Source organism: Corvus brachyrhynchos, unplaced genomic scaffold, assembly GCF_000691975.1.
Source record: "Corvus brachyrhynchos isolate BGI_N302 unplaced genomic scaffold, ASM69197v1 scaffold8, whole genome shotgun sequence".
In the NCBI taxonomy this organism is placed as follows: domain Eukaryota; kingdom Metazoa; phylum Chordata; class Aves; order Passeriformes; family Corvidae; genus Corvus; species Corvus brachyrhynchos.
The window spans coordinates 2,606,268-2,617,251 of NW_008240031.1; the positions used below are offsets into that span (position 1 = coordinate 2,606,268).

At 40.4% G+C, this 10,984-nt stretch overlaps 1 protein-coding gene across 2 annotated transcripts in view; it reads left to right on the forward strand.

Annotated features, from left to right (window-relative positions):
- Positions 1-10,984, forward strand: part of EPG5 (ectopic P-granules autophagy protein 5 homolog) — a 51,131-nt gene that overhangs the window by 7,500 nt on the left and 32,647 nt on the right. The window contains exons 6-14 of one of the 2 annotated variants that reach the window (XM_017743696.1): positions 261-369; positions 686-800; positions 1,355-1,505; positions 2,403-2,558; positions 2,912-3,069; positions 5,987-6,141; positions 6,706-6,846; positions 7,064-7,228; positions 8,433-8,554. In XM_017743696.1, the coding sequence (XP_017599185.1) occupies positions 261-369; positions 686-800; positions 1,355-1,505; positions 2,403-2,558; positions 2,912-3,069; positions 5,987-6,141; positions 6,706-6,846; positions 7,064-7,228; positions 8,433-8,554 (1,272 nt within the window). The remainder of the gene's footprint in view (positions 1-260; positions 370-685; positions 801-1,354; positions 1,506-2,402; positions 2,559-2,911; positions 3,070-5,986; positions 6,142-6,705; positions 6,847-7,063; positions 7,229-8,432; positions 8,555-10,984) is intronic. The other variant, XM_017743695.1, reaches the window with a different exon arrangement.

Genomic DNA, 10,984 nt, shown 5'->3' on the forward strand with positions numbered 1-10,984 from the left:
GCCGGGGGGTGGTGGCCACCCCCTGGCTGGGACAGCCCAGGGGCCACTGGCCTCTTGCCCACCTGGGCACCCCTGGGCTCATGTCCAGCTGCTGGCACCAGCACCCCCAGGGCCTTTTCTGCCAGGCGCCTTTCTGCTTTACTTGCTAATTTCTTCCTCTTGCATTTGGGTTTTTTAATATCCTCCCTTAACTGAAATACTAATTAATTCAAAAATTTTAATTTTCTAATCTTTTGCACTTGATTTTTACTATAAACCAGAAATCGTGTGGACTTCATGTGCCATATGAAACCAAGTGAAAGGAAAAGTTCCTCTTCATCTGGGAAGGAATCTGGGAACTGGACTCTGGTAGATGAAGGAGGAGAAGAGGTACAGCAGACACTTCTTTTGTTTCTCTTTTTTTTGTCCTTTATGCTTTTGCTCAAGCTTATTGATCTTTGTGAAATGGGTGAAGAAACTCTGACTTGTTAAGATAAAAAGCGTGATTTGAAATTTACTTCTGTTTTGCTCTGCTTTTATCTCTGTGGTATAACTGTAGAGAGTGGAGCTTCCAGTAGTGAGTATTAGCAGAGAGAATTCAAATATTTCAGTTACTCCTTACAAAACTGTAATTAATACAATAGTGAAGCGCTTTACTATTGGTTTTATTGTAAAGCTACTGACAACACCTTGTATTTGTCTATAGGATGAGGATCCCGAAACAAGCTGGATTCTACTCTTGGAAGATGACTTGATTGCTCTGTTGTCACAGTTCCCATTTCATGAACTCTTTCAGCAGGTCCTTGGGTTTAAGTCTGGAGGTAAATTGGTTGCTAAAGAGTTATTCTTCCTTATGCTTATGCTAATTATATTAATGACTACCACTGCCAAGAGTGCTACTGCATCATGGAACTCTCTGTGAGAAGTAATAATGAACCTGTGCAACAGGTCACAGGCTAAAGAGATGAGATGGAAGTATATGCCATGTGTATGGGAAAAATAAAAACCTTGTAGCAATATGCATGCTAAACATTGGAGTCTTTTCCCTTAGTTTGGATTTGGTTGCCAGAAGTGCTTTCAGAACCATTTTTCCCCCTTGTCTCTTAGTTGTAATGTTACTGTGATTTTTCTCTGATTTTTTTTCGAAATCTCTGGGGAAGTACATGAAGACAATTGCTTGCCAGAGGTCTTATTACCTCCATAGTTTATTTGTAGTTGCATACTTAGCAGGTATTTATTGTTCATGTCATAAACAAGGCATACATTTCAGTTCACTATATGGTGAATTGTTGCTTTGAGTGCTTGTCAAATTATTTAAAAATCCATAATTCACACTTCTCTTTTTTTTACTGTTATTTTTGTGTCTCCGTCTTAGGTGCTTATTTTCCTGAAAAAACATCTCCCCAGGAGATGATGAAGATTTTTGCCTTTGCAAACTCCTTAGTGGAACTTCTGTCGGTGGGGTTAGAAACATTTAACAGAGCACGGTACCGACAATTTGTGAAGAGAATTGGCCAACTCATCAAGTAAGAGAATTTTTCTCTCTAGTGTGATTTAATCTGTTTTATACATGTATTTGCTATTCAGAGTTGCTAAAAAGCTCCAGAACCAACCATCAAACAACCAAAACAAACCCAAACCCCACCCAAACAATTGTCAGGTAGGTTTTGCTCTGACAGTTGGTCAGTTCAGGGTTAGCCAGTCTGGGAATCTGAAACGGGGAATTGCAAACTCTGAATCCTGTGGGTACAAAGGAGCCAGGTGAGCTGTGGAACACCAGTGTGACTTCCATCAGTGATGTGATTAGGTTTGTCTTGGGTAGTCACTGAAACCCAACAAACAGAAATTCTTTGAATTTCCTCTGTCTATAACCAATGTTACTGCTTTATTTCCATTGTTGTCCAGAATTGCTTTGGGGTTTTTAATTTGCTTCCTGCAAATTATCCTGGTTTTGCAGTAAGTAAATGTAATTGAAATCTAAAAGTTGCTCTTTATTTTTAAATCTCTAGCATTCCCTCTGTATGGCTTCTGTGAGTGTGTTCTTAAGGGGGAATACAGTCAAATCAGAAACAAAATCTTTTTCTTTGTGTTATGTAGGGAGTAACTTTCTCAGTGTAATTTTTCCTGTATGAGCTTACTGCTTGTACTGCCGTTTCATCCTGTATAGTTACCTCAAGGCTCCAAAGGTCACACACAAACTAATTTGCTGTAACAGAATGTTAAGCCTTGTTTTCTTGCAAAACCAGGGAAGGAGAACACAGAAATCTGACTGATGCAATTTATATAGAAACCTCTGGAACCCAGAGGGCAGAATGTTGGGCATGTCTCTTGTGGCTAGACCCTGATCTGGTTGTCCTTGTCTGTGTTTTCATGGGGTGGTGACATACTTAATGATCCTCTGGCTTGTTTGTTCTGCTCTGTAGGATGACACTGTGTCATGTCAGTGACCACTGGGCCCAGTATGTTAGTGGCAATAAACAATACGGATCACTAGAACACCCCTACTCCGTGGAAAAATTGCAACTGGAGTTTGATGAGCTGTTTTTTAGAGCTGTTCTACACGTTCTGAAGGCAAAAAGGTGGGTTGTCCCTTTACTGGCTTCATCTTGGAGGAGTTGAATACTTGAAACTGGGCTTTGGAGTAGCTTTAAATACTTAAAGGTTTAAACAAGACTGAAATAAGTAGGATTTTTCAGTGCATTGGTAGCATCAAGATGAGGAGGAATTATGCCATGGATTGTAGCATCTGACAGAAGCTCTGAAGTCTTGGTCAGTTCAGAATGAGGTTGGCTCAGAATCTGAGGTGCTGATACCCATCCTCACATTCCTCATTCTGTTGCACAGCAGAGGTGTGGGCAGGAGATGTCTCCTTTTCAAATGTTGGGATTTATCAGGGGGGACCTGTTCCTATCTGCCTCTTCAAATCCAACAGGTTGGGAGTCTGGCTGTTCATGTCCGAGATGCCTTACGGAACCTTGTCCAGCAGCATGCTTTGGAGGCTCTTCTTTGTAATGCACTGTGCCGACAACGAGCACCTGGAGCAGCTCTGCTCTACTCTGCAGCCTGCTGACTACAGGCAAAGACTCAAAGGTAAAATTCCCCCACAGAGAACCAATTCTAATCCATTCAGCTGCTGCTGTGTCAGCTATGGGTTTAACTCTTTGCAGGTTGCATTGTTAAATACACCCTTGAGAGCATGACTGGTCCAGTGGCCTTAGAAATGTCTTGGGCAGTTCATGGTTTTCCTGTAGCTGTTTGTCCAAGTCGTCATTTTAACAGCAATTGATAGATTTACTGTCCTTGTTTTCTCTCTGGCTGCCTCAGAGCTGCAAGAGTGACATGTAGGAGGTACCTCATGTATTCTCATATCACCTCCCATCTTGACCTTCAATAGTATTTGGAGAGTGAGGTTTAAATCCTAAAGTGCAGAGTTCTGTATCACTTAGGGTTGGTGTGGCAGTTTTTTGGTTGGGTTTGTTTGTTAGTTTTTTTTTTTTTGTGACTGGTTGACTGTTGAATTGTTGATAGTTCTATAAAGTATTTTTAGAGTCCTCTTTTTTTCCACTAAACTTGCTAGTTTTGGTTTCAGTAACTCACATTATCATCCACAATGATGTTTCCCTTATCTCAAGCCTTCTTTTGATACGTTTCTTGTCCTAAGTGGCACCCTTTTATTTTTATTTCCTCTGGACTTGTGTCCCATGTTGATCTTCACAGTGACTGTGATGTCTTCAGCTGTAGCAGAGCTATTTAGAGGCCAGCTGGAATGCTAGTTTCCCTTTGCTGCTGCATTCATGGGTAATATTTCAGAACTTGATTGACAGGGGGACAGGTAAACAAGCAGTAACTCCCTACTTCATGGCTCCTTTGCGGTCTTCAGGGGGAGAAAATCTCGTTTCTGTCAGTTTGATTTCTCAGCTGTCTGGTATCTGAGGTAGCTGTTACTCCATCTGCCAAGTCTTTTGATGGAGAAGCAGGAGACAATGGTGGTCCTGAGATGTTACTGAATGTCTTGACTGTGCAAGCTCAGCTAATATTTAAGGCAATTTGCACAGAGTGGGAGAGAGATACCAAGATTATAGTTGTTTACACTTGATGAAGTGCTGATCTGATAAGCACTTGCCAGCCAAAACAGTAACTGTTACACTGTTTCTGTAGAACGTCTTTATTTTTGGTTTTGCTAGAAATTTTTTACTGTATCTATCACGTGTTGCAGTAACAAACACAGTTTTTTTTTTTTTTAAATATATAATTTTTTTTTTAGGCGTTGTTTTGCTTCTAGCTAACTTTTATGTTTCAAAATCCCTGGTATGCTGATGCAGAATTTCTTTATCCTCTTCATTCTCCTCAGTGGGTTATGTCAGCATAATACTGTTTTTCACCAGTGTCTAGACAGGGAATATCAGCAGTTCTTTCAGTGAAATCCATCTAATCTTCTGGAATATCTTCTTTTAACCGACACTTAATGAATTAATGCTTAATTTACTGTAATTCATACCCTGGAAGACCATGACATTAATTTTCTGTTGGGAGAGGACCTTTTTTAATGATTTTCCTTCCCAAATTAAGCTTGAGAAAAGGATGGTGAATCTGCAGGTGGAATGAAGCCTTGGTAATAGATGGAAGCTTTTGGCATCAAATCCATAGGGGTGGGAACATAGTTGCGGTTCTAGTGAGTGGCATCCCTGCTGTGGCAGGGATTTGGAACTAGTTAATATTTAAGATACTTTTTAATCCAAGGATTCTATGATTCTGCTTCTGGTCACAGTTCCCTTGCTGCCAGTACCAAGATTTGAGGAGCCACTGATTTTTAGTGTGTCTCTGGAAGGGAATAGGGCCAAGTAGCAAGTAAATGGTGAAGATGTCGTTTCTCCACGGTGAGACGACAGGGTTTAGGCGGAGTCTCTCTGCTTTCCTTATTTCTTGTCCCCATCCTTCAGTCCCAGGCTATGGCTTGGTGTGGAGTCCACAGGTGACCCCTTCTCCTCACTGTGGGTCACTCTGCTATGCTATTAGATACAGTAATGGTGTGGTCATTTTTGATGTCCTTCTGCATCACCTTGAAAAAACCTTGAAGTACAAGAGGAAACACAGTTGTCTGTAACTTCTGCCATAAGAATAAAAAAGTAGCATTAGGAAAGGGAGGGGAATGGATGAGGCACCCCCTGTTTGTCTGCTGTATCTAGCAGGAGGGTAGGTTGTCTTACTGTTTGGAAGAAACTGTTTTCCTAAGTTGCACAATCCTCTAACATGCTGTTCCATGAACTGTTTTGCCTATACAAGCCTGACCTTCTCAGGTTGGAGTACAGTTGCAAAATTCTTGAAAGCCCTTAAAATAGAATGTAACCTAAGTGCAAGTGTTTGATCACAAGCACGGTGAGCACATGCCTGTTCAGGTTAGGTAGCTGAGTGCCACAATGGGTGCTTTTTCTGTATATTCAACTGCCACTGTAAGCAGTGTTTTCTGGCATGTTGTGGTTCAGAGAAGGCAGATCACTCTCCAAAACTTTTTACAGCTCAAATCCTGCTTTCAGTGTTTGTTTTGCTGCACAGTCTCTGTTTAAACTTATTTGGAAGAAATAAAAAACAAAAAACATTTTGAAGCCCTTTACAGGTTCTTTTGTATCCTTACCTTCCTGTTGTCCCATACCCTGAGGAATGGAATATTTTTTTGCTTTTGGCAGTATCTCTTTTGGCTTTAAAGAGGAAACCTGCCTTGAATTTGAGTGAAAGCATCTCTTAGCCTTCCCCCTGTGCAGGTTCAGTTCTCTGTTTTCAGAGATAGATTCCAAACAAATGCATCCAGTATTTTTTCTTGTATTGTATTTGGGAAACTAAAACTTGCCTTTCCTTGTAGCTCTTGGGCATAATCAAGACCTGGGGCTAGGTCCTTGCAGAATTTTTATTTGTAGCTGGCATGGAATGATCTCCACAGATCACTTTTCTAGGATTTGAGTGAATAACTTTATAGATGCTGCTGATGTGTGTCCTTTGACTTTCTTTCTAGATCCGGAGCACCTTGAACAGTTTGAAAAGTATCTCCAATCAATGAACTGCTCGGAAGAAATCTGTCTGCTCACCACATTTGCTCAGATGGCACAAACCAAACGGGCTGATGTTGATGAGGATTTTATCAAAATCATTGTTTTGGAGATATATGAGGTTAGTAATGTTACTGGGTCCATTCAGGAAAAGAAGGAAAATTCTCTTTTTATTTGTAACAGTGGAAGGTGTGAAACTTTCATGGCTTCTGTAGTTCATTCTACTATGGAATTAAGAAAATGCTACTTTAAAAAAGTACTGAATTAAAATTGCCTGAAGTACTTGTTTTTTTCTGGCAAAAAGAACAGCTTTTCTGTAGGCAAAGCAAGAGTGAAGCAAATGAACAAAAATATATTTCTTTTGTTCTATTTTTCTCATGCAGGCCTAACTGATAGCTATGAAATTCCTTACCTGGTGTTTTTTCTGTTGTTTTTGGTAGGATTTTTTTTAGTGCCCGTGTTGTTCCTGTGTTTAGTTTTGGACATTTTCTTTTGGCATGGTGACATAGAACTTTCCTGATCTTCTAGGCCAGTCAGTTTCTCTTTTCATATTGGCATTTATCAACTTTGTATGATGACCAAGAGCAATTTAGTCCTGTAGTTTCCAAAAGGCATTTTATTTCTGTGTCAGTGGAGGTCAGCCAGAAGCAGTAATTTCTCCCTACTCATCTTCCCATCTTCTCAGGTATCCTACATTAGTCTTTCCACAAGAGAGACATTTTCCAAGGTTGGTCGAGAACTCTTGGGAGCCATTGCCAGCATCCACACACAGATTATTTCTATACTGCTGGATCGGATTAGAGAGACCATTGAGAAGGTGGGGATGGTAAGTGCTGATGTCCATCATTTAAATCAGACACCTAGTTAAACCTAGAGGCCATACCAGGCTGTGTGATAAGACATGGCTTGGTATGAGTGGATGTGTTAAAAGGTCTGTCTGTGGGGTGTTTTGGTCATACCACCCTTTCAGATAGCAGGGCACAGTGCTGATTATTGTTGTGTGCTGAGTCCTGATTTGCACTTTTTGCTCTCTCTCCTCAAAGGTTTCTTTATATCTGTTTAAAGAACTGCCACTGTACCTGTGGAAGCCTTCTTCATCTGAGATAGCCCTGATCCGTGACTGGTTGTTAAATTGCAGCCTGACAACAGTGGAGAATAAACTGGCCTGCATTATTTTGGAAGGGCTGAACTGGGGATTTGGTGAGCATGTATGTATTGAAAACAGGAGCCTTGAACCTCCTCAGTGTTTCAGAGCAGAAGTTTAACTCGACCTGGGAGCAGAGCAGAATTAGAAAACAGTTAATTAATGATATGCTTTTATATTATGGCTGTACACCTAATGGTGCAAAATGTGAATTTCATAATAATTTTACAGCTCTCTGCCTGAGGATTTGCTTGTGCTGTACCTGAGTTTAAAAGAGATATTTAAGCAGGAATTTTTTCTCTCTAAACAAGAGGAAACAGCTGACCAGACAATTTTTATGAGTCACATGAATAAAATGCTTTTGGCTTCAGAAACAGAGGAATCCTCCAAAAAATGTGTAGGAGAGTGGTGTGACTGTAGTTTGTGTGCTGGTATCTAGGTATGTTTTTTACAGTGCAAGAAAAGTAATGATTGAAATGAGACATTTCAAAACCCTGAGCATAATTTAAATTATTGGAACTTATTCCATAATACTGGGTTGCTCCAGGAGGTCCATGAGTTCAGGATTCAGTTGAGGGTGAATGCTGTTTCAGAGAAAAACAGAAATAGGTTGGGGGAATAATCCTATTGCCTGTGTTCAGTGATACAGTTTTAGCATTGCATTCTGTGCATTTGATCATCCTGAACTCTTCTCTTTGCCATGATGATGGTTTTACATGAATATTTATTTTTTCTCCCTGTTTCTTGTGAACATGTAAAGAAAAATGAATGTTAGGGAAAATTAACACAGTTCTTCGCTGTGGAATAGCAATGCCATGTCTGTTCCCTTTGATGTGGGGAAAAATGGCTCTTTAATGGCAATTGATGGAGGAATTGCTATATTTTCCTACAGAAAAGATGGTGATGTGATTTGGTTTTGTTTTTAAAAGGAAGAGTTCACGTGTCTGTATTATGTAATTTAAAATGGCATCTGTGGATTTTTTGATTAATTATTATATGTTCATAAAATGCACATGGAAAGTGAATATTATGATGCCTTTTAAAAAAATAATCTAGTTGTTGGGCTTTGTATTGCCCTGTGTGAGCCTGGTACTCTTATCATTGAGCTGAATTTTTTTCACTGGGCAAGATTTTTGCCTAGATAATGCAATAATTAATTTGAAGATCCAGGAGGAGATTAGGATTTATTTCTCTGTAGTGCAGCTGAATGTACAGTTGTAGAGACCTTGTAAATGACTCAAAGCTATGTGTTCTATTGCTGTTTTTAGCAGAATACTCTTCACCTGGATCCGGCTGTCCATTCTGAAGTTGCATTGATGGTCCTGGAAGCATATCAGAAATATCTCTCCCAGAAACCATATGCTGGGCTGCTTTCTGAAAGCATAAAACAGGTATCCCTTCTTCTGAATTACGAGGAATAGCTTATGTGATTTACCAAAATATGAATATCGATCTAATATCGATATCCAACTGAGACAGACAAAAACTCTCTAACGGTTTAGAGTTAGAAAGTGTATGTTTTATTTTTGCGTGGGATAGCTCCCTAAGACACAGGCCCCGATACAAGCAAACGTGATACCTTTTATTCCCAAATATTATGAATATCCAAAATACAAATGCATATTCATAGTGTTAACACCTCCCATTCTCCACTTCATATGGAAATGAGCTTACATGTCATTAGGCATGCGTAGTGTGTGTTCTGAATTGAGTCGGTGGTCTTGAATTGGGTCAGTGGTCCTAAGGAAGATGAAGTAACTCCTCTTCCTCACTTTGACCTTTTTGCCTTTCTGAGTTTTAACAATCCTAATTACTTTAGTGACCTCTAAGTTTCCTCTTGCATGACTTTTGGACGAGTTCCCACAAAGGGAGGAAATTGGTAATTGTCCTTAGTTACTAACATCTTAAAACCCATTTCAGGTCCAGCTCTCCTAACTATTTTAATTAACTCTCACTGGGCCCAAGTTCTTTCCTTTTCCAACTAATACCAACACAGCTAGCCTATAACTAAAATCTTTGTTTCTTCTAAATCTATGTTTCATATGGATGGCTATAAATGGGAAAAGCTGCAGGGCAAGACCTTGTTTTCTCTTTTTTTTCTTCTTCTTTTTAAAGCTGTTCTTTGTGCAAATAGAATTTCATAACATACCAACACTCAGTGTTGTTTGCACCCACAGAGCTATTTGAAAATACTGTTAGGCTTCTGTTGCACATCTGTATGAGAATCACAGAATGGTTTGGGTAGAAGGGACCTTAAAGCTCATCCAGTTCCACCCCCTGCCATGGGCAGGGACACCTTCCACTATCCCAGGCTGCTCCAAGCCCCGTCCAACCTGGCCTTGGACACTGCCCGGCATGGGACAGCCACAGCTTCTCTGGGAACCCTGTGCCAGGGCCTCCCCACCCTCACAGGGAGGAATTCCTTCCCAATATCTGCTCTAATCTACTCTGTCAGTTTGAAGCCATTCCCCCTTGTCCTGCCACTCCATGCTCTTATAAACAGTCTCTCTCTGTCTCTCTTGAAATAGCCATTTTAATTTTGACCCACTTGCAGGTTTGTGTATAGTCACACACTGCTCCTCCTTTACTCATACAGAGGTGGACAGTACTTGATTAATGAAAAGCTGTTTCTCCTTTGCTGGTGAGCATAAGAAAACTCAGTCCAGCTCTTAACCTTATTTGAAGATTCAAGTGTTAATCCCTTTAGGAGTTTCTCAGCAGTGGGCAGCACTGTGTGACCTGAGCACACCACAAACATTTATTAAATTGGTTTTACAGCACCCTGGACTCGCGAAGTGATAGCTCCAAGTTACAGAAGGCAAATGGAAGGATAGAAAAGTCAAGATTAAAAAATCCCTGTTTCAGATATTCAGTCCAAGATGCCTCTATTTATTTACTCAGAGGTTTTAGCACTGTGCTGGGCTTTGTCTTCTCAGTATTTCTTGTACGGTGTTTTCTCCTTCTCTGTGGCTTTTTCCCCCAGCCTTTTCTTCCCACACTCTGAATGTTCTTTGTTGTCTGCTCTGTTCTGACTTGCTTCTCTGCACTACTTAACCGTGATTTGTTTCCCTGTGCCAGCCAGATGAGTCCTCTTTTTTAAGCCTGTGTCAGCCCTAGTTGCCACTTGTGCTGGTGAATCAGTCCTTACTTGCATGAGCCTATAACTAGAATTTGAGAGAAAATAGTGCTTAGGTTCTTGTACCGCTACTCAGAGAGGATGAAATATCTGCATTGCCCTCCAGCTCTGCAATTTACACTGCTCTGTCAGAGCATGTACAGTATTTTTTTTCCCAGAGATTTATCATTCCTTCTGACCTAGACAGGGTCTTTGTGACAGTGGACACGTATACATATATCTCTGCCTGTCCACATGCAGGCTTTTTTCTAGGGACAGGCTGCCAGGTTTTAGGCTTTTTGTTGACAGATAGTGTTTTTGCATAGGTTTTTTTATGTTTCCTTTCACTAGCAGTCTTAAATGTTTTAAGCATTATGGAAGGTTGTGTCTGGCTTTTTATTTTTTTTCCTGTATTAAAATTAAAATTTAATTCAAGGTCAACATCTAGCTTGGAAAAATTTAAGCAGACAGTGTAAGTCGATAGCCTTTATCTGAAGGGATGGGGGGTAGGAGAGGGAGGTAGAAATCGAGGCCACAGGAAGAGTGTTTAGATAAACTACATGGTATGTCTAGAAAATGATTGCTGTTAGTCTAATCCTAAAAGATTTGGGTTGGAAGGGACCCCAAAGGTCATCCAGTTCCCTTTCCATGGGCCAAGTCCCAGACCAGTGCCACACGTGCTGTGTCACAGCTGTGCTTCCTCTC